Source organism: Anolis carolinensis, chromosome 4 (genome assembly GCF_035594765.1).
Source record: "Anolis carolinensis isolate JA03-04 chromosome 4, rAnoCar3.1.pri, whole genome shotgun sequence".
In the NCBI taxonomy this organism is placed as follows: domain Eukaryota; kingdom Metazoa; phylum Chordata; class Lepidosauria; order Squamata; family Dactyloidae; genus Anolis; species Anolis carolinensis.
In genome coordinates, this window is record NC_085844.1 from 409,921 (window position 1) to 432,434 (window position 22,514).

At 51.3% G+C, this 22,514-nt stretch overlaps 1 protein-coding gene across 1 annotated transcript; it reads right to left on the reverse strand.

Annotated features, from left to right (window-relative positions):
• Window positions 1-4,842: 4,842 nt before the first annotated feature.
• On the reverse strand, window positions 4,843-15,351 carry LOC107983799 (epiplakin). The gene is made up of 2 exons (XM_062979308.1): window positions 15,069-15,351; window positions 4,843-8,155 (listed from the first exon to the last, which is right to left on the reverse strand). The coding sequence occupies exons 1-2, from the start codon at window positions 15,314-15,316 to the stop codon at window positions 5,467-5,469; spliced, it is 2,937 nt and encodes a 978-aa protein (XP_062835378.1). The 5' UTR covers window positions 15,317-15,351; the 3' UTR covers window positions 4,843-5,466.
• Window positions 15,352-22,514: the final 7,163 nt, after the last annotated feature.

Sequence of the window (22,514 nt, forward strand, 5' to 3'; positions counted from 1 at the left end):
CCCTCCCTCGCCCCCTCCCCGCCTGGCCCCGCCCCGCCCCCCCCCCTCCGCCTGCGCTCCGCAGATTAGCGCCTGTGCGCGCGCAGCCCCGCCTTGGGTCCGTCAGTCGCTCCGAAGGACTCCGTCTCCCAGGATCCACGGCGGTGGAGGGAGGGAGGGAGGGAGGGGGAGGCCCAAAGGCGAGGAGGAGAGTAATCACTTCATACATCCCTTTTGCTGCTCTCCTGCAATATTTGTCCTCCAGATCGCACCGCCACTTTATGACCCTGTCCTCTGTGGTTTTTACTCCTACTTCCTTTCTCACCTCGAGTTTTAATCTAGTGTTCATGTGGCCCGCCCTTGGTTTTATTGTTCTTTGATCTTGTTTAATGTAGTGTATATTTTCTTTTATTGTGTTGTTTAATGTGCTATGATTTGTTGTTCTATTATATTTTGTTATATTGTATTGTTCTGGGCATGGCCCCATGTAAGCCGCCCCGAGTCCCCATTGGGGAGATGGTGGCGGGGTATAAATAAAGTTTATTATTATTATTATTATTATTATTATTCAAATCCCTCCCGACAGATGACCATCCAGCCTCTGCTTCAGAGCCTCCAAAGAAGGAGCCTCTCTCCACCCCACTCCCTCCGGGGCAGAGCGAGAGTTCCACTGTGTTGTTGTATGCATGCTGTATGTTCCAGAAGTGCAGCCCAGAAAACATACAACAACACTGTGATCCCGGCCATGAAAGCCTTCGACAACACAGAGAGTTCCACTGCTGAACAGCTCTCTCTCTCACACACACAGTCAGGAAGTTATTCCTCCTGTTTATTTATTTATTTATTTATTTACAGTATTTATATCCCGCCCTTCTTTCTCACCCTGAAGGGGACTCAGGGCGGATTACAATGAACACATATATGGCAAACATTCAATGCCAACAGACAATCAACATACATTAGACAGACTCAGAGGCGTTCAATGTGTTGTCGAAGGCTTTCATGGCCGGGATCACAGGGTTGTTGTATGTCTTTCGGGCTGTGTGGCCATGTTCCAGAAGCATTCTCTCCTGACGTTTCGCCCACATCTATGGCAGGCATCCTCAGAGGTTGTGAGGATGCCTGCCATAGATGTGGGCGAAACGTCAGGAGAGAATGCTTCTGGAACATGGCCACACAGCCCGAAAGACATACAACAACCCAGACTCAGAGGCATTTTTAACATTTTTCCAGCTTCACGATGCCGGCCACAGGGGGAGCTGTTGCTTCACCATCCAGTAGTGGCTGTACTTCCTCATTCCTTTCCTCGTGTTTTGCTGGCAGTTTTATGTTGTTGTAAATTAGCCTCCCGCATAAAGCGTCCCTAAATTTCCCTAATTGACAGGTGCAACTGTCTTTCGGGGCTGCATCGGTCAACATGCATGGTCGGAGGCTTAACCCGACCCGGGCTTCGAACTCATGACCTCTCGGTCAGTAGTGATTTATTGCAGCTGGTTACTAGCCAGCTGCGCCACAGCCCGGCACAGGTGGAATCTCCTTTCTTTCCTGTCGTTTGAAGCCCTTGTTCTGTCCTAGTCTCCAGGGCAGCAGAAAACAAGCCTGCTCCCTCCTCCCTAGGACTTCCCCTCTCTCACATCTTGATCCCTGTCCCTCCTCATGTCTCCTCTCTCTCCGCCTTCTCTCTCTTCTGCAGGCTCAACATGCCCAGCTCTTTAAGCCACTCCTCATAGGGATCCTTGTTCTCTTCCTCTGGACACCTTCCAGCTCAGAGTCAACATCTCCTTTCAATTGCAGAATGGGACACAGTGGGATTCCAGGTAAAATAGTCTGACCAAGGCAGAATAAAATAAGAGGGGGAGCAGGATTTCCATCCCTGGATCCAGGCACTAGCCTCCTCTTGATGCAGGACAACATCACATTGGCTTTTTTTGCCACTGCATGACATGGTTGGCTCATGTTCACCTTCCTGTTCAGGCATCAGCCCCCATTCTGTATTTACATTTCATTTCATTAAGTGGAGTAGCTTGAACAGGAATAGGCAAACTTGGGCCCTCCTTTTGGGTGTTTTGGACTCCAACTCCCACCATTCCTGGCCTCAGGCCCCTTCCTTTTCCCCCTCAGCCGCTTAAGCGGCTGAGGGGGAAAAGGAAAGGGCCTGAGGCCAGGAATGGTGGGAGTTGGAGTCCAAAACACCTAGAAGGAGGGCCCAAGTTTGCCCATGGCTACACTTGAAGTTACACTGGGTTAGAGATGTCAATCTGCACTGCCTAAACCTAGCTAGTATGCCTAGAGCAGAGTTAGGGACACCTTCCCACAGTCCTATGCATGCTTGATAGGCTTTACTCGGGCTGTGGCACAGGCTGGAGAGCAAGCCAGCTGTAACCAGCTGCAATGAATCACTCTGACCATGAGTTCGAGGCCTGCTCGGAGCCTGTGTTTGTCTTGTCTTTGTTCTATGTTAAAAGGCATTGAATGTTTGCCTATATGTGTAATGGGATCCGCCCTGAGTCCCCTTCGGGGTGAAAAGGGCGGAATATAAATGCTGTAAATAGGGGCCGGGCTGTGGCGCAGTTGGCTAGTAACCAGCTGCTATAAATCACTACTGACCGAGAGGTCATGAGTTCGAAGCCCGGGGGGTCGGGTTAAGCCTCCGACCATTAAAAAAAATAAAAAATAGCCCCGGCTTGCTGTTGACCTAGCAGCCCCGAAAGACAGTTGCATCTGTCAATTAGGGAAATTTAGGTACGCTTTATGCGGGAGGCTAATTTAACTAATCTACAACACCATAAAACTGCTCACGAGGAAAAGAATGAGGAAGAACAGCCACCAATGGACGGTGAAGCAACAGCTCCCCCTGTGGCCGGAACCGTGAAGCTGGAAAGATGTTAAAAATGCCTCTGTGTCTGTCTAAAACTGAATGTTGTTTGTCTGTTGGCATTGAATGTTTGCCATATATGTGTTCATTGTAATCCGCCCTGAGTCCCCTTTGGGGTGAGAAGGGCGGAATATAAATACTGTAAATAAACAAGCAAACAAATAAATAAATAAATACTCTTATTTTCTTCTTCTTGTCCTGTTTAGATCCGCCCCATCCTTTTTCTTGATTTTAGAAATGTGATCTCTCCTAGGGCTTGATGTAACTTCCTCAATTTGGCCTTTGGAATTTTTATGGCCTTAGAGCAATGGTGGGCAAGCTTTTGCACTTGGTGTGTCAAAATTCACCAAAAAAACCTAGGATGACTTGAGTGGTGTGTCACTTCGAGAGAGAAAACCCATAATTTCACAATATGTATAGTTTAAATAACAAAAATATATAATTGTAATATATAACTGTATTTAATAAATCAAAAACTATTTACTACCATTGTTTCCATGTACAACAATCTATGGTACCTCTTGCAGTTTCCACGCTGATTTCTCTCGGTTCTAGTTTCAATGTAATCATGAATAATGAATAATATAATAATAATGTAATAGTAATAATATAATAATATACTACAATAATATATATATATATATATATATATATATATATATATATATATATATATATTAGACATGTCCAAAAAATCGTTTTGAATTGTATATCGGAATTATTTCGGATTGTTCTCGCTTTTTGATACGCATTCCGAGACATTGTCTCACAGCGCAACCAGCAATGTAATTCGAACCATTGTTGGCCCATTCTCTAATTGTCTCTTAATGTTTCATTAATTCCCCCCCCCCCCAAATTTTTAAAAATATATTTCTAAAAATATTAAAAAAAAATTGTTTCTGCAACCTACCTTGAATGGGAGCTTAGCGCAGCCTAACATGGCTGCCGCTCCCCGGCCAATCAGAAGCTTCCATGATGGACGCAAAGGTGGGGGCTAACGTCCTCTGCGACCACATGGAAGATTGCCATATAAGCCCGGAGTGTAGCGATTGCACATGCGCGTCCGCCATTTTAGAAACATTTAGAATCATTACGAATTTTTGGAAATATCCGAAATTTTTGGGTGAAAAAAATCTGAAATACTTTCTATATCGAAGCGCCAGCGCCCCCTACTTTAGAAACGAGAATTGAAACATTTTTTTCATTGATCGGACATGCCTAATATATATATGTAATGTGCATAATTCCCATGGAGTAAACAACAAAACCACTGGACCAAATCACACCAAATTTGGCCACAAAAGACATTAGTCATCCAATCAATCTGCATGCGGCAGTGTGTCAGCAAAAATGGCTAAGCGTGTCAGTGCTGACACACGTGTCATAAGTTGGCCATTCACTGCCCTAGAGAGAAGAAAGGGACTCACCACGAGGTGGTCGCTATTCATTCTTCCTGCTTTGTTTCACAGAGAGGACGCACTTTGATCCCTCTTGTAGTCAAGATGTAGCTATCTAGATTCTTTGTTATTTTGATCCGCCTACCTGTCTTAGAACAGATTAGATAAGCTAGTTAGCCCCAAACCTTTTCTATCCATCAATGGATTTCTTTTTACCTCAATAAATGTTTTTGAACTTTTTAGCTGACTTTCCGATCCTTTGCCATCCTGAAGAAGACAAAGGCTTTCCTATACTCACTCTGCGTAAGTTTCTCTGCTGCTTTGGAAGAAATACTTCCACACACTCTGCTGTTTCTCTTGGGAATTTACCTCACAAAGGGGGTGATTTGAGCTTAACGGCTCCTAGATTCCCAACAATTGGCACCGTGAAGCAGGGGACAACAGGGAGAAGGGGCCCCAGGAGGAAGGAAATAACCCCCCCCCCCAAAACACACACACACACATATAAGGAAGGGGAGCCCCCCCCCCGTCCAAATCTGCCCCCCCCTTGGGTCCCCAGGCAGCTGCGGAAGGAACAGTTCAACAGGCAGGTTCTCCAGAAAACCCTTTATTGCCATGGATTACAGAGCAGCAAACCCACCAGCAAAGGCCACCCACCCCCCAAAAGTCTGGGAGAGGCCCCACTCGGCCTGGCCCTTGCTGCGGCTCTCATGCCTTTCACAGGGGTCGGGGGCATCCTCGGCAGGCCTTGGATTGGGACCCCTCTGTGCGTCTGGGGCCGCCTTGGGGTCCGGCGAGGAGCTCCCTCCGGGTTCTCAAAAGTCACTGCATCGAGACCAGTCCAAGGGGCACCTCCTCAGAGCAGCAAGTGCAGGCCTCTCTGGGGCTGGATGGAGGGCCACGAGGGACAGGCCCAGGCCTTGCGAAAGAGGGTTCATGGGGGTCCTGCTCCTCCTCCTCGTTCTGCAAGTGGAAGGGGTGACCTGGCATTCGCTGCCAGAAAGGAAGACTGGCGCCTGCCTATCCAGTTGAGGAGGGGAGGGGGTCACGCGTGACTCTGCTGTGGCCCCACGTCTCCACAACGGAGCTAGGCCCCTGGGCAGCCCCACTCCAGCCTTCCTGGCCCCCTTGGCCCCCATCTCCAAAGGGTGCTTCAATGGGGGCCCCCAGTGCAGGCTCTGCCGGGGTGCGGGAGGCCTCTCCCCGGCCCCGAGGCTAGCCCGCCTTCTGCTCCGGCCCCTGGACCACGGTGGTGGTGGTCACGGTGATCTCGCTGAGGGTCACCCGCCCGTTGGCGTTGTGCGCCTCCTGCTCCGCAGCCAGGAGGAGGTCGTGCACGGAGGCCCCCCGGGGCCCGGAGGTCAGGCCGGCAGGCCCCTCCAGGTGCCAGGGGGCCAAGAGGTGTGGGAGGCAGGGGCAGCTGCGCTGCTTGCGGGACTCCAGGACGAGGGCGCCCAGGATGGAGGCGGTCTCTGGCCCACTGAGGGCCCCCGTGACGTACCTGGCCAGGAGGTCTCGCCGCTTGGCCTCGGGGATCTCGGGGGAGAAGAGCAGATCCCAGACCGAGCCGCCCCTCAGTCCCTCGGACCCCTCCACTCCCTCTCGCCTCCCCACGGACGGGCTCCGGCCAGCCTTGGCCTCCTCTTCGGCCACCCTGGTCACAACTGCAGTGGCCACCGTCTCCACCTGGTCGGCCGTGAGGATCCCGATCCTGTAGAGCTTCAAGACCTCCTTCCTCTTGTCCTCCGGGAAGTACCTGGAGTAGAGCAGGTCCCAGACGGAGACCTTCCGCCCGCGGAAATCGCCCACCGCCATTTCAACCATCCTGGCCTTCAAGATGTCGTCCTTTTTCTTGTCCTCCTCCTCCTCCTCCTCCTTGTCGTCAGCATCCTCATCGTCATCATTATCATCGTCATCGTCATCATCATCGTCATCATCATCATCATCATTCTTCTTCTTAAGGGAGGGATTCGCGAGTGGGCCGGGTGCCTCGCGGGCCGTGGGGCGGCCTTCAGTCCGGCCAGTGGGCGTCTGCTCCAGGGAGTGGAAGAGGTTGTGCAGCGCCACCAGGATGGTCAGCATGGAGGCCAGCTCTGAGGCACTGAACTTGCCGTCACGATGCTTCTGGAGCAGCTCTTCTGCCTTCTCCCTGGTCAGATACTGAGAGAAGAGGAGGTCCCAGAGGGACAGCTGCTGGCCCTGCAGCTCCCCGGCCGGAAGGGTGATGATCTTGGCCTTCAGCAGAGCATCTGAAGGATGACCAGGGGGAGGGCTGGCCTCTACGGGGGGCTCCTTGGGCCGGGATGCCGCTTGGCCGCGGTTCTTGATTCTCCGCAGGAAGGACTTCCTGTGCCCAGCCTCCCTCTCCAACGTGGTGCGAATGGCGTCCGCCATCTGACCGCGGCTCAAGACCCCTGTCCTGTACAGCTCCACCAGCTCTTCCCGCTTCTCCTGAGGGAAGTGCTTGGAGTATAGCAGGTCAAGGGCTGGGATGCTCTCCTCACCAAAGTCCCCAAAAGCCACCGGGATCTGTAGCATTCGCAAGGACCTCCGCAGGTGGTCTTCCCCGGGGAGGATGCTGCCCCCCACCTCCTGGCTAGTGCTTGCTGCCACTGCTGCCATTACCGCCTCAGCCTTCTCCTCCTCTATCTTGGCCACAGTGGCCGTGACCACGGTCTCCATCTGGTCCACGGTGAGGATGCCTGACTTGTACAGCTGCAGGAGCTCCTTCCGCTTCCGCTTGGGGACGTACTTGGAGTGGAGGAGGTCCCACACGGAGACCTTCCGCCCATGGAACTCGCCCGCCGGGACGGTGGTCGCCCGGGCCTTCAGGGCCTTCTCCGTCCCCTTGTGCCTCGGCTTGCTCTTCTCCCGCTCCAGCACGAGGGGTTCGCCCGCCCTGTTCCCGGCCTCTGCCTCGGCCACCATGGCTGCCAGGATCTGGGCGAGGTCCGGCAAGGTGATTGTCCCGGCCTTGTACTGGCGCAAGAGCTCCTGCCGCTTGTGGCGCGGGACGTAGCGGGAGAAGAGCAGGTCCCACAGGGAGACCTCCGTGGCCCCAAAGAGCCCCCCAAGGACCCGGGTGACCGCCGCCTTCAGGCACCGGCGCTGGCCCTCGTCCAGGTGGACGGTCCCCTTGTCGGCCACCGGGAGAATCAGGAGGCCTGTCCTGGGGTCCGGGAGGCACCGCGGGAGCAGCTGCCGGTACGAGAGGTTCTCCCGGGCGTTGGGGTCAAAGCAACGCTTGGTGTGGCCGGCAGGGTCAGAGAGCAGCCGGAAGGTCTCGGCGTCCAGGTAGCCCCAGCGGTAGGCCACCTCGGGGGGCAGGCGGTGGCTGTGCAGTGGGTGGATGAGGCCCCCCGTGGCCGCCTGGGCCTCCAGCAGCCGGAGGGCGTGCTCCTTGACCAGCAGCCCCTTGCGCATGGCCTGGAAAAGGGAGAGCTTGCTGCCCGTGTAGGGGTCAGTGTAGCCAGTCACGGCCTTCTCAGCCACCAGCAGGGTGTTGAAGAGCTCCCGGTCCAGGAGGCCAGCGTTGGCCGCGTCCCGGACGGAGAGCAGCCGGCCCTTGGCCGCGTCCACGATGTACCCGGAGGCCGCCTGGTGCTCCAGCAGGGCCAGGCCCGTCCCGTGGGTCAGGAGGCCCCGCTGCGTGGCCTGATGGATGCTCAGCCGCTCCCGGCCGGGCTCCTTCAGCACCCCCGCGATCACCTGCTCCTTCTCGGGGTCCGCCAGGGGGGGGAGCGGCCAGCGGGGCTCCTCCCGCACCTGCATGATGGGGGGCCCGGCCTCCGTGGGCCCCCCCGCGGATGCGCGCTTATCCTGAGGCATGGCGCGGAGGCTGTGGTCGGTCGGTCGTCTTCTTGGGGGTCTTCGGGGGGGCTCTCCTCGGCCGGCGGGGGGTTCTCTGGGGAGGAGAGAAGGGAAGGTTGTTAGGCACAGTAACATTATTTATTATTTATTTTATTTACAGTATTTATATTCCGCCCTTCTTTCTCACCCCGAAGGGGACTCAGGGTATACATATAGGGCAAACATTGTATACATATAGGGCAAACATTCAATGCCCATATGCACATAGAACAGAGACAGAGACAGACGCAGAGGCAATTTAACCTTCTCCTGAGGTTCAGTTCTGTTCAGTTCTGGCCACAGGGGGGAGCAGCTGCTTCATCATCCACTCTGACGGCACTTCCTCATTCCAACGTCATAAATTAGTTAAATTTGCCTCCCCACTTTATAAGTGGTACCTTATTTCCTACTTGATAGATGCAACTATCTTTCGGGTTGCTAGGTCAGCAATGAGCAGGGGATATTTTTTATTTTTTAATTGATAGGTGCTCACCCCGCCACGGGCTGGCCTCGAACTCATGACCTCATGGTCAGAGTGATTTATTGCAGCAGGCTGCTCACCAGCCTGCGCCACAGCCCGGCCCCATGGGGAGGGGACCAGGCTCAGGGGCCCCTGCTCAGTTTGGCAGCAACATCCCAACAGCCTTCAGCCTCGAAGGTCTGCCCAGCCACCATGCTGGGTGGAGATGGGACCTCCCAGAGAACAGGTGATGGGTTCTGCTGGGAGCCCCATAATGGGCCATGAGGCACATGCGCTCCCAGGCAGAGCCCCCTCCCCTCTTTAGTTTTGGGAAGAAACCCTGGGGAGGCACAAGCGGGTGGTAGGCGACACTGGGGACCCCAATACCTGCCCTGTGACCCATCCAGGGGGGAGATGCCGGAAATGCGTAAAGGGCAGGAAATAATAATAAACTTAATAATAATAAGAAGAATTTATTTGTATTCCACCCAATCTATCTCCCCAGGGGAGCTCAGGGCGGATTCCAACAGACAACGGCAAACATTCAATGCCTCTATAAAAACAAACAAACACCAACATAAAATCCCGGAAAAATCCCACATATAAAAATAATGTTAAAACCTCACATCAAATTAAATCTAACACCAATGAATTAAGCCTAACATCAATAAATTGAGCCAAACATAGTAAAACAAAAATTATATGAATTAGAGCAGCATTTCTCAACCTGGGTGTCAAGGCCGTGAGGGAGGTCAAAGGGGTCTCCAAAGACCATCAGAAAACACATATTTCTAATGCTCTGCAGAACTCTATTAGCAGAGAAGTCTGCATGTAGGTGAACTACAACTCACAATCTCAGGGTCAATGCCCACCCAACCGTTCCAGCATTTCCTGTTGCTCACGGGAGTTCTGTGTGCCAAGTTGGGTTCAGTTCCATCATTGGTGGAGTTCAGAATACTCTTTGATTGTAGATGAACTATAAATCCCCCGCAACTACAACTCCCAAATGACAAAATCAACCCCCCGCCCCACAACTTCCCACCAAGTATTCAGATTTGGGCGTATCGGGAATTTGGGCCAAATGTGGTCCAGTGAATGAAAATACATCCTGCAGATCAGATATTTACATTATGATTCAAAACAGGAACAAAATGACAGTTATGAAGGAGCATAAAAAATAATGTTATGGTTGGGGGTCACCACAACACGAGGGACTGAAGTAGTAGTAGTAGTAGTAGTAACAACAATAATAATAATAATAATAATAATAATAATAATAATAATAATAATAATAATAATCCGAAAATACATCATCCGAAAATACATCGCACAGTCCTAGACACTTGGGAAGTGTTCGACTTGTGATTTTGTGATATGAAATCCAGCATATCTATCTTGTTTGCTGTGTCATAATAAAATAATAATAATAATAATAATAATAATACTAATAATAATAATAATAATAATATATCACACAGTCCTAGACACTTGGGAAGTGTTCGACTTGTGATTTTGTGATATGAAATCCAGCATATCTACCTTGTTTGCTGTGTCATACAATAAAATAATAAAAATAAAATAATAATAATAATAATAATAATAATAATAATAATAATAATAATACATCACACAGTCCTAGACACTTGGGAAGTGTTCGACTTGTGATTCTGTGATACAAAATCCAGCATGTGTATCTTGTTTGCTGTTTCATAATAAAATAATAATAATAATAATAATAATAATAATAATAATAATAATAATAATACATCACACAGTCCTAGACACTTGGGAAGTGTTCGACTTGTGATTCTGTGATACAAAATCCAGCATATCTATCTTGTTTGCTGTTTCATAATAAAATAATAATAATAATAATAATAATAATAATAATAATAATAATAATAATACATCACACAGTCCTAGACACTTGGGAAGTGTTCGACTTGTGATTTTGTGATATGAAATCCAGCATATCTATCTTGTTTGCTGTGTCATAATAAAATAATAATAATAATGTTTATTTGTATCCCATCACCATCTCCCCCGGAGGGGACTTGGGGCGGCTCACAGAAATATCAAATACAAAACAATAACAACATACAATACATCAATAAACAATAACATGCACCAATGGTAATATTTGCACATTAACCAAAAAGAATAAAAACACTTATTAAAACATAGAATTTAAAAACAGTGAGGTTGTAATAGTAGATTAGCAAAGTGCATGTCATAGGTTGTAAACTCAAAACATAGATCATAGAATCATAGAACCACAGAATCGTAGTGTTGGAAGAGACTTCACGGGCCATCCAGTCCAACCCCATTCTGCCAAGAAGCAGGCAATCGCGTTCAAAGCACCCCTGACAGATGGCCATCCAGCCTCTGCTTAAAAGCCTCCAAAGGAGCCTCCACCTGTAGATAAAGTGCTACAGATTCGGTTGAGGTCAATTTGGGATGAGAGGAGCCCTGAGCTAATGTCAAGTAACCAGGAGAAGTGTGACCAATGCAGGATTAAGAGGTTGCAGCATTAAGAAGGTGGAGAACCACTGAATTAAAGTCTACACAAACATCCACATTAATCTACAGAGCCAACTAGAGTTCACAAAGTTGTGTGTGTTAATTGTGTGGCAAGAGAGTGGCAGCAAAAGGCCTTTCCTGGGGGCTTCTCCCTCCCTCCCTCCCTCCCGGTAGCACTGGGTCAGTACCTGCATCCCGAGACCCCCGGCACCTCCCTCAGACCCACCATGACCTGTCACCTTTGCCTGGCCCCTGGCCACACGTCCAGCAGCAGTGGAAGGAAAGCTCACTGGAGCCGTCCTCTGTGGCTCTCTGGGCTGGGGAGCCTTCCCGGAGTGGCTTCGTCCTCCTTCGTCTCAGGCCACAGAGAGCAGGCGGAGGACTGTGGGTGGCCAGCTCCAGTGGTCATTGGTCTTGGAGGAGGCTATTTGGGCCGCAACCTCCTGCCACCCGCGTGCATGGCCCTTCCTTGGCTGCTCTGTGCATGGAGTCTCCTGGCAGATGCTACCTTGCAACTCACCAACTCTGAGTGACTGCTTTAATTGCTGCCCTGGGGATGCGTGTGCGAGTGTGTGCGTGTGCGAGTGTGTGCGTGTGCAAGTGTGTGGCCGGCTGCTTGCGTGTGGCCAGGCTGGATGAGTCTGCAAAGGGAAATGGGGCCCCGGTCGGATGCGGTGGCACTTCAAACGTTGGTTGGTCAGCCATGGGCCGGAGTCACATCCTGGGCAGGTGGCCCCCAGGGGACGAGGCCACCACCGGGCCTGACCGGACACCCACCAGGAATTATTCCAGGTAATAATAATAATAATAATAATAAAATAATCTTTATTCTTATACCCAACCTCCATCTCCCCGAAGGGACTCGGGGCGGCTTACATGGGGTGAAAGGCCAAACAAATACAGTGAGGGACAGAAAATACATCAAACAACAGCAAACCGTGCGCCAAAGGAATAAACATTAACATAGATATAGCAAAAACATTGGTAAAAACATACAGTACAGTCTCGCTTATCCAACATAAACGGGCCGGCAGAATGTTGGATAAGCGAATATGTTGGATAATAAGGAGGGATTAAGGAAAAGCCTATTAAACATCAAATTAGGTTATGATTTTACAAATTAGGCACCAAAACATCCTGTTAGACAACAAATTTGACAGAAAAGGTAGTTCAATTCATGGTAATGCTATGTAGTAATTACTGTATTTATGAATTTAGTACCAAAATATCATGATGTATTGAAAACATTGTCTACAAAAATGTGTTGGATAATCCAGAATGTTGAATAAGCGAGTGTTGGATAAGTGAGACTCTACTGTATTAAAATACAGCAATAAAATCATAAAAACAACTGGGCGAAAGTGCACTACGTGTGTTTTGTAGACATGAGGTAGTTAATAAAGTGCGACAAAGTCGTAGAGGATTTGGAGTGGGATGGACCCTGTGACTATACCAGAAAATGGGCAAAGCAAGATGCAACCCATCAGAACGAGGAACCAAAACAACATTTTATCCTAGGGATGGGTCTCTTATCCAAAGGCCTGAGTGAAGAGCCATGTTTTAAGGCAAGGCCAAGGAAAGGGGCTCCTGCCCGCCTCTCCCTCAGTCATAGAATCCTAGTCGGAAGAGACCAGAACAAGCCCATCCTGCCCTATGGAGCCCCTTCAGAAGGACCCCTTGGTGCAGGGGGGCCTTGAGCTGCAAGGGGCCAACTGGGGAGGTGGGTCCCCATCACAGGGGGCTTTGCTGAAAGACCTCCTGGCAGAGCCAAGGGGGTCACTCCAGGTGCAGCCTGGACCTCCTCCCATCATCCCCAGGCAGCCAGAGTTCTGGGATCCCGGCCTGGCCCCTTCCTGCCCCCCCCCCCCCCCCGGGGCCACCCAGCCACCAAACCAGCTCGGCTTGCCCTCCCGCTTGGCTCAGCCGGGCGGCTGACTCTCTGGGCCATAATTATCTTGTTTGGGGAAAAAGAGGCGCAGCGGCCAGCCGGAGGGCAGTGAGCCAGCCCCATTGCCACCTCCCGCCTGCCCGGCCGGCCGGCCAGCCGGCCACCCATCTATCTACCCATCCATCTCCCCATCCGGTGCCAGGGCCCCCCAGGCAAGGAAAGAGGGAAGGAAGAGGGCCAGGAGAGGCCTCCGCCGGATGCGGCTTCTCCACCGAGGTGACACACGCCACGGGGAGCCCAATGGGGCCCTTCCGCTTGGGAGCCCCAATTGCCACGCGCCTCCAGGGGCCCCATTTGCCCCATTAGCAGCCAGGCTCCCTTCCTGCCTGCCTGCCTTCCGCTTGTTTGGGGTGATTAGAGCGGGTGACACGGGTCCCGTGGCTGGAAGACATGCCACACGTGGCCTCTGCGGTGCCCACGGTGACTCAGTTGGGGAGGGTTGGGAAGCGGAGAATGTGCGTGGCCCTGGGGTCTGCACACTCCTCCTGGGGGCCCCTATGCCAAGCAAAGACTGGCAATGGCTCCTGCCATGGGACCCCGGGGCTGGGCAGTGCCGTGCCCACCCACCCAACCCCATCTTCCATACCCCAGAATGGTCCCCGGGGTCCTTCCTCGGCACAACCACCCTCCTGTGGAGCTGGGCAGGCATATGGACCTGATTCTCCCCACACTATTATTGTTGTTGTTGTTGTTGTTGTTGTTAGATACATAATAAGACTAGTCCATAGCAAACAAGACCCCTCTGCTAGCTTTTGCATTGGATCCCACGTTGGACACTTCCCAAGTGTCTGGGACAGTGGTTCTCAACCTCTGCAAGGGTCCCCAGATGTTTTGGCCTTCAACTCCCACGAAGCCTAACAGCTGGGAAACTGGCTGAGATTTCTGGGAATTGTAGTATGCCAAAACATCTGGGGACCCACTGGTCTAGGACTATGGTATGTATTGGCGAATAATGTGTGCAGGTCCAAGTAGGGTGCCCTTTTGCAGCTGACAGGTGGCACTTTTGTGGGTGCTGATTGTGTTTAAGCGCAGGCCAAGGTCTTTAGACACTGCACCCAGTGTGCCCATCACCACTGGGACCACTTTGACTGGCTTGTGCCAGAATCTTTGCAGTATTATTATTATTATTATGACACAGCAAACAAGATAGATATGCTGGATTTTGTATCACAAAATCACAAGTCAAACACTTCCCAAGTGTCTAGGACTGTATTATTATTATTATTATTATTATTATTATTATTATTATTATTATTATTATTATTATTATTATTATTATTATTATTTGAAACACAACAAGATGAGTCCACAGCAAATGCTCTGCTGGCTGTTGTATTGGATCACACATGAGACACTTCCCAAGTGTCTAGGACTGTGTGATGTATCGGCAAATAATGCGGGCAGATCTAAGTAAGATCAGAGCAGATCCAAGTATTATTATTATTAATATTATTATTATTTTATTATTATGTTTATGTATACCCCACTTTTTCTCTCCACCAGGAGACTTGGACCACGTCTTGCTCTGGGATGGCCAACCCCATCTCTACCACGTCAGCCTAGTGACCTCCAGACCACAGGACTGGGGCCTGGGAGGGGGGTGGACAGGGTGGGTGCAGGGGCTGCACCATTGGGGGGAGGGTCTTACCCAGGCCTCCCTTAGACACAAGGACAAAGGGATAGGTAGGCCTGACCTGGACCAGACCGGAGCCCCCCATGCCCTCCCTCCCTCCCTCCCTCCCTGTGCCCGGCCAGGCCCCTTCCCCTTTGAGGGCAAGCCCCATGCCATGCCCCTTCCATGTTCTAGTATTGTCAGTGCAAGGACGAGAATGCGCTGCCTTCATTTCAACCGCTTCAACTGGGGGCTTCAAGGTCTCCCAGGTGAAATGAGAGAGCACCCCTTCTCTTGATGGCCTCACTTGGTCTCCTCCTTGGTGCCCCCCAAAGGGATCTCCCTCTGTGAGGAGGGGCTGGGGCTTCGGAATGGGGGCAGACCCTCCTGCATGAGCCCCCTCCCCCCCCCCCTCCCTCCCTTCCTACCTGCAGGCTGTGGCTGAGGCTGGTGATGCTCTCCTTGTTGCCCTGGTTGTGCCTCTGGTGCCGGCGTGGCCTCTCTCTCTCCTCCGACTGCCCAGCTGGACGCTGACGCCCACGGATTTAAGGCTCCCCGCCCTCCTGGGGTGACACGCCGCCTCGCCCCCCCCCCCCGGGGCAGTCAGGTGCACAAACATACCAGGGCTGCCCCACGTGCAGCCGTGCGCGCACACACCCCAGCATCCCTTCAGCATCCGGCCTCCATTGCTCTCCTGACATGTGCTCCCTCTGTATGGCCTTTATGGAAGGGGGGTGCGTCCAGCCATGGAAGGACACAGAAGAGGGCCCTTCCATGGATGCACCCCTTGCCCAGAATAGAGAACTTCATTATTGTTGTGCATTGTACAATAAAATTAAATACCATTCCAATAGTAAAGGAAAAGGTCAAGGTTTCCCCTGACCTTAAGTGCAGTCGTGACCAACTCTGGGGGGTTGGTGCTCATCTCCATTTCTCAGCCCAAGAGCCAGCGTTGTCCGTAGACACCTCCAAGGTCATGTGGCCACTGGCATGACTGCATGGAGCGCCCTTACCTTCCCGCCAGAGCAGTACCTATTGATCTACTCACACTCTGGGGGTAGGGGCTCATCTCCATTTCTAAGCCAAAGAGCCGGCGTTGTCCATAGACACCTCCAAGGTCATGTGGCCACTGGCATGACTGCATGGAGTGCCGTTACCTTCCCACCGGAGCAGTACCTATTGATCTACTCACACTCTGGGGGTTGGTGCTCATCTCCATTTCTAAGCCGAAGAGCCGGCGTTGTCCGTAGACACCTCCAAGGTCATGTGGCCACTGGCATGACTGCATGGAGTGCCGTTACCTTCCCACCGGAGCAGTACCTATTGATCTACTCACACTCTGGGGGTTGGTGCTCATCTCCATTTCTCAGCCGAAGAGCCGGCGTTGTCCGTAGACACCTCCAAGGTCATGTGGCCACTGGCATGACTGCATGGAGTGCCGTTACCTTCCCACCGGAGCAGTACCTATTGATCTACTCACACTCTGGGGGTTGGTGCTCATCTCCATTTCTAAGCCGAAGAGCCGGCGTTGTCCATAGACACCTCCAAGGTCATGTGGCCACTGGCTTGACTGCATGGAGTGCCGTTACCTTCCCTCCGGAGCAGTACCTATTGATCTACTCATACTTTGGGGGTTGGTGCTCATCTCCATTTCTCAGCCGAAGAGCCGGCGTTGTCCGTAGACACCTCCAAGGTCATGTGGCCACTGGCATGACTGCAAGGAGCGCCGTTACCTTCCCTCCGGAGCAGTACCTATTGATCTACTCATACTTTGGGGGTTGGTGCTCATCTCCATTTCTCAGCCGAACAGCCGGCGTTGTCCATAGACACCTCCAAGGTCATGTGGCCACTGGCATGACTGCATGGAGTGCCGTTACCTTCCCACCGGAGCAGTACCTATTGATCTACTCACACTCTGGGGGTTGGTGCTCATCTCCATTTCTAAGCCGAAGAGCCGGCGTTGTCCGTAGACACCTCCAAGGTCATGTGGCCACTGGCATGACTGCATGGAGTGCCGTTACCTTCCCACCGGAGCAGTACCTATTGATCTACTCACACTCTGGGGGTTGGTGCTCATCTCCATTTCTCAGCCGAAGAGCCGGCGTTGTCCGTAGACACCTCCAAGGTCATGTGGCCACTGGCATGACTGCATGGAGTGACATTACCTTCCCACCGGAGCAGTACCTATTGATCTACTCACACTTTGGGGGTTGGTGCTCATCTCAATTTCTCAGCCGAAGAGCCGGCGTTGTCCGTAGACACCTCCAAGGTCATGTGGCCACTGGCATGACTGCATGGAGTGCCGTTACCTTCCCACCGGAGCAGTACCTATTGATCTACTCACACTCTGGGGGTTGGTGCTCATCTCCATTTCTAAGCCGAAGAGCCGGCGTTGTCCGTAGACACCTCCAAGGTCATGTGGCCACTGGCATGACTGTATGGAGCGCCGTTACCTTCCCACCGGAGCAGTACCTATTGATCTACTCACACTTTGGGGGTTGGTGCTCATCTCCATTTCTCAGCCGAAGAGCCGGCGTTGTCCGTAGACACCTCCAAGGTCATGTGGCCACTGGCATGACTGCATGGAGCGCTGTTACCTTCCCGCCAGAGCGGTACCTATTGATCTACTCACACTCTGGGGGTTGGTGCTCATCTCCATTTCTAAGCCGAAGAGCCGGCGTTGTCCGTAGACACCTCCAAGGTCATGTGGCCACTGGCATGACTGCATGGAGTGACGTTACCTTCCCGCCAGAGCGGTACCTATTGATCTACTCACACTCTGGGGGTTGGTGCTCATCTCCATTTCTAAGCCGAAGAGCCGGCGTTGTCCGTAGACACCTCCAAGGTCATGTGGCCACTGGCATGACTGCATGGAGCGCTGTTACCTTCCCGCCAGAGCGGTACCTATTGATCTACTCACACTCTGGGGGTTGGTGCTCATCTCCATTTCTAAGCCGAAGAGCCGGCGTTGTCCGTAGACACCTCCAAGGTCATGTGGCCACTGGCATGACTGCATGGAGTGACGTTACCTTCCCGCCAGAGCGGTACCTATTGATCTACTCACACTCTGGGGGTTGGTGCTCATCTCCATTTCTAAGCCGAAGAGCCGGCGTTGTCCGTAGACACCTCCAAGGTCATGTGGCCACTGGCATGACTGCATGGAGCGCTGTTACCTTCCCGCCGGAGCAGTACCTATTGATCTACTCACACTTTGGGGGTTGGTGCTCATCTCCATTTCTAAGCCGAAGAGCCGGCGTTGTCTGTAGACACCTCCAAGGTCATGTGGCCACTGGCATGACTGCATGGAGTGCCAATGTTACCTTCCCGCCAGAGCGGTACCTATTGATCTAATCACACTCTGGGGGTTGTTGCTCATCTCCATTTCTCAGCCGAAGAGCCGGCGTTTCTGTAGACACCTCCAAGGTCATGTGGCCACTGGCAGGACTGCATGGAGCGCCGTTACCTTCCTGCCAGAGCGGTACCTATTGATCTACTCACACTCTGGGGGTTGTTGCTCATCTCCATTTCTCAGCCCAAGAGCCGGCGTTGTCCATAGACACCTCCAAGGTCATGTGGCCACTGGCAGGACTGCATGGAGCGCCGTTACCTTCCTGCCAGAGCGGTACCTATTGATCTACTCACACTCTGGAGGTTGGTGCTCATCTCCATTTCTAAGCCAAAGAGCCGGCGTTGTCCGTAGACACCTTCAAGGTCATGTGGCCACTGGCATGACTGCATGGAGCGCTGTTACCATCCCGCCGGAGCAGTACTTATTGATCTACTCACATGGGCATGTTTTCGAACTTCTAGGTTGGCAGGAGCTGGGGCTAACAGCGGGCGCTCACTCCGCTCCCCGGATTTGAACCTGGGACCTTTTGGTCTCCAGCTCAGTGCTTTAACGCACTTCGCTACCGGGGCTCTTACCATTTCCAATACACATTATATATGTAGAATTGCAAGACAAAGCACCCATCCTTCCACATTCTCATCGCTGTTGCACAGCCCCTCGTGCCACGTCAGTGTGAAGCTACAGAGTTCCAGACAGGAGATGGTGGCGGGATAGAAAAATAAAGTAATAATAATTTAAAAAATAATAATAGTCACAGCGCCAGGATAAGAGCTCTCTCTCAGCCTTGTTTTTATCATCCGTTTTTCTCCTTGATGTCTTCATCAGCATCTAGACTGGACTACTGTAATGCGCTCTACGTGGGGCTTCCCTTGAAGACGGCCCGGAAACTACAATTGGTTCAGCGTTCGGCGGCCAGATTAATAACAGGGGCGAGTTCCAGGGAGAGATCCACTCCCCTGTTCAAAGAGCTCCACTGGCTGCCGTTCACTTTCCGGTCCCCATTCAATGTGCAGACCATCATCTATAAAGCCCTAAACGGTTTGGGACCCACCTACCTTAGTGACCGTATCTCGTATCATAAACCTGCCCGATCCCTTCGTTCATCCGGGGAGGCCCTGCTTTCGCCACTGCCTTTGTCCCAGGCCCGTCTTGTGGGAACGAGGGAGAGGGCCTTTTCTGCTGTGGCCCCCCGACTGTGGAATTCACTGCCCACTGAGATCAGGCAAGCCCCCACCTTGTTAGCCTTTAAGAAAGATCTAAAAACATGGCTTTTCCGATGTGCCTTTGGGGAGTAAATGTGATATACCTCTTTGGTTATTCCCCTTGGATTCTATCCTTTAGACTGCTCCACCATTTTATATCCCTGTTCCCTTTATTCGTATGCCTCTCTCTCCCGAGTTTTTAATTAAGTGTTCATGTGGCCCGCCCTGTTTTTTACTGTTTTCTCTGATTTGTGCTGTAATGTATATGATTATTTTTGCACTGTTATATTGTGTTATGATATGTTGTTTTATTTTGTTATATCGTATGGTGTCTGGGCATGGCCCCATGTAAGCCGCCCCGAGTCCCCGTTGGGGAGATGGTGGCGGGGTATAAATAAAGTTTTATTATTATTATTATTATCTAGTGTTGGTGCATAGGCATTTATGAGGGTTGCCTGCTGGTTTTTGGCAAGGTTCATTCGGAGGGTTGAGAGTCGTTCGTTGATGCCGGTGGGTGCTTCAGTCAGGTGCTTCACCAGGTCGTTTCTGATCGCAAAGCCAACTCCGTGTATTCTTCGCTCTTCTTCAGGCAGTCCCTTCCAGAAGAAGGTGTAGCCTCCCTTTTCCTCCTTCCGCTGCCCCTCTCCTGCTCTCCGGGTCTCCTGAAGGGCTGCTATGTCGATCTTGAAGCGTCCCAGCTCCCTTGCAATGAGAGCAGTCCTGCGTTCGGGGCGCTCGCTGTCAGTGTTATCTAACAATGTCCGTACGTTCCATGTTCCAAAGTTCATTTTTCTTTTTTGGCCGCAGAGTGGTGACCCCTCTGGACGCGGCAGTCCAGTCAGGGTAGGAGAGGCAGACTATGTTTAGGGCACCTTTTCTAGCCCCTTCCCCGTGTGGGGTGAGCAGAGCGGATCCTAAAAAGGGCTGCTCAGTCATGGATACAGCTGCCGGACTACTCAACTGCCTCGGTCCTTGAGGTAGAACGACTGAGTCCGTATCCACCGCCCATGTGCCAGTCTGTGACTCGGGGCTTCCAGATTTCACAGTCCTGCCCCCGTCGCCACTTACTGATCGCCGTGGGACATTGATCTAGTTCTTGACAGACTAGAGAGAGATGATTGGCCGAAACTAACAAAATGAAGTTCAACAGGGACAAATGCAAGATACTTCACTTCGGCAGAAAAAATGGAAATCAAAGATACAGAATGGGGGACGATGCCTGGCTTGACAGCAATGTGTGCGAAAAAGACCTTGGAGTCCTCGTGGACAACAAGTTAAACATGAGCCAACAATGTGATGCGGCTGCTAAAAAAGCCAATGGGATTCTGTCCTGCATCAATAGGGGAATAGCGTCTAGATCCAGGGAAGTCCTGCTCCCCCTTATTCTATTCTGCCTTGGTCAGACCACACCTGGAATCACACTGTGTCCAATTTTGGGCACCACAGTTGAAGGGAGATGTTGACAAGCTGGAAAGCGTCCAGAGGAGGGCGACTAAAATGATTAAGGGTCTGGAGAACAAGCCCTATGAGGAGCGGCTTAAAGAGCTGGGCATGTTTAGCCTGCAGAAGAGAAGGCTGAGAGGAGACATGATGAAGGCCATGTACAAATACGTGAAGGGAAGTCATAGGGAGGAGGGAGGGAGCTTGTTTTCTGCTGCCCTGCAGACTAGGACACAAGGGAACAATGGCTTCAAACTACAGGAAAGGAGATTCCACCTGAACATCAGGAAGAACTTCCTCACTGTGAGAAGGGCTGTTCACCAGTGGAACTCTCTCCCCGGGGCCGTGGTGGAGGCTCCTTCCTTGGAGGCTTTTAAGCAGAGGCTGGATGGCCATCTGTCGGGGGTGCTTTGAATGCGATTTCCTGCTTCTTAGCAGGGGGTTGGACTAGATGGCCCATGTGGTCTCTTCCAACTCTACTATTCTATGATTCTATGATTCTATGACATTTTGGTTTGGTTTTATTTTATTTATTTATGTGTGGAGCTCAGTGCACAGCCGATCAACACACCGTCTTCACAGAATGAGGGTCACAACCAGTGGTGTGGTTAACATGACAATGGAGCCACTCAATCTGTTGCAGCCTTCTTCCACCTTCATAGCCATGATCCACCTGATCTGCTGTTGAGGTCTTCAGGTCTTCGGATTGTGCTTGGTCTGGAACCCCCTCCCCCGTGGCCCCTCCTGGGAGCGCATGACTCTGGTGGTTGCTGTTGTGGTCATCTCTGAGCGATTAGACTCAATTTAACCCTCTCTGGGGGAGATTCCACCAAAAGGCAGCAGAGTAGCAAAAGCAAAGCTTTTAAGTGCAGCAGTTACTTACACGGGGCGAGCAAGAGAAGCGTTTGACCATTTAGGATTGCAATGGACTGCAAAGTCTCAGTAAAAGTTCAAAAAAAATGTATTTATTCAGGTAAAAAGAACTCCATTGTAGATAGAAAGGCTTGGGAGCTGTCTAGTCTACTCTAGACTGGTTTCTAAGGAAAAATAAGAAAGGAAAAATAACAAACATCTAAATAGTTACATCTTGCCAGGAGAGATGGCAGGACGTGTTGTTAGCTAGAAGAACAAAGGGAGAAGAGACTGAAACAAAATAGTTCAACCTCATGGTCCAGTTTATTGGGGCCATAAAACACATTCTGACCAATGAGAAGTTAGTGTCCCTGGAGATTCACATTTCTACATTTCTACACATTTCTTGTAAGCCGCCCTGAGTCCCCTGTTGGGTGAGAAGGGCGGGATATAAATATTGTAATAAATAAATAAATAAATAAATAAATAAATACTAACTTCAAAGTAAGGGATGTGACATAAACAGGATAGAGTGAAACACAGTAAAGCCTATCTAGACATGCTTTGGAAACAGGGAAAGGATTCCCTCCATCTATCATCTATCTGACTACATTTAGACTTGAGTCGTCCAGGGTGATTCCCAACAATTGCGCCTGCAGGTTCACTGGGGCATGCAAGCCTCCTCACCACAAGGTGACAATCCATCCTCAGCAACTGACCACAAAGGCTCTGGTCCAGCAGCCTGGCCAGAGAGAGACCCCAGACCCAGCGTGCCCATCCCACCCAGAAAGCAAAGCCAGGCCACCGGAAGGAGACCCCCAACTGCCTGCTCATAACCCACTGGGCATAAACGTGCTCTTGAGTGCAGATTTGTGGGTGAAATTTGGCCAAAACGGGTGTTGAAAACTAGGTGTGTGTCCCAAATGCGGCCACTCCACTCCAGGGCTGCCTGGCAAAGTGCGAGTTTCCTTATACAGAAACTGACACGTTCTGTCTGATCTGCACAGGACGGGGTGTAAGACAAAGGCTCA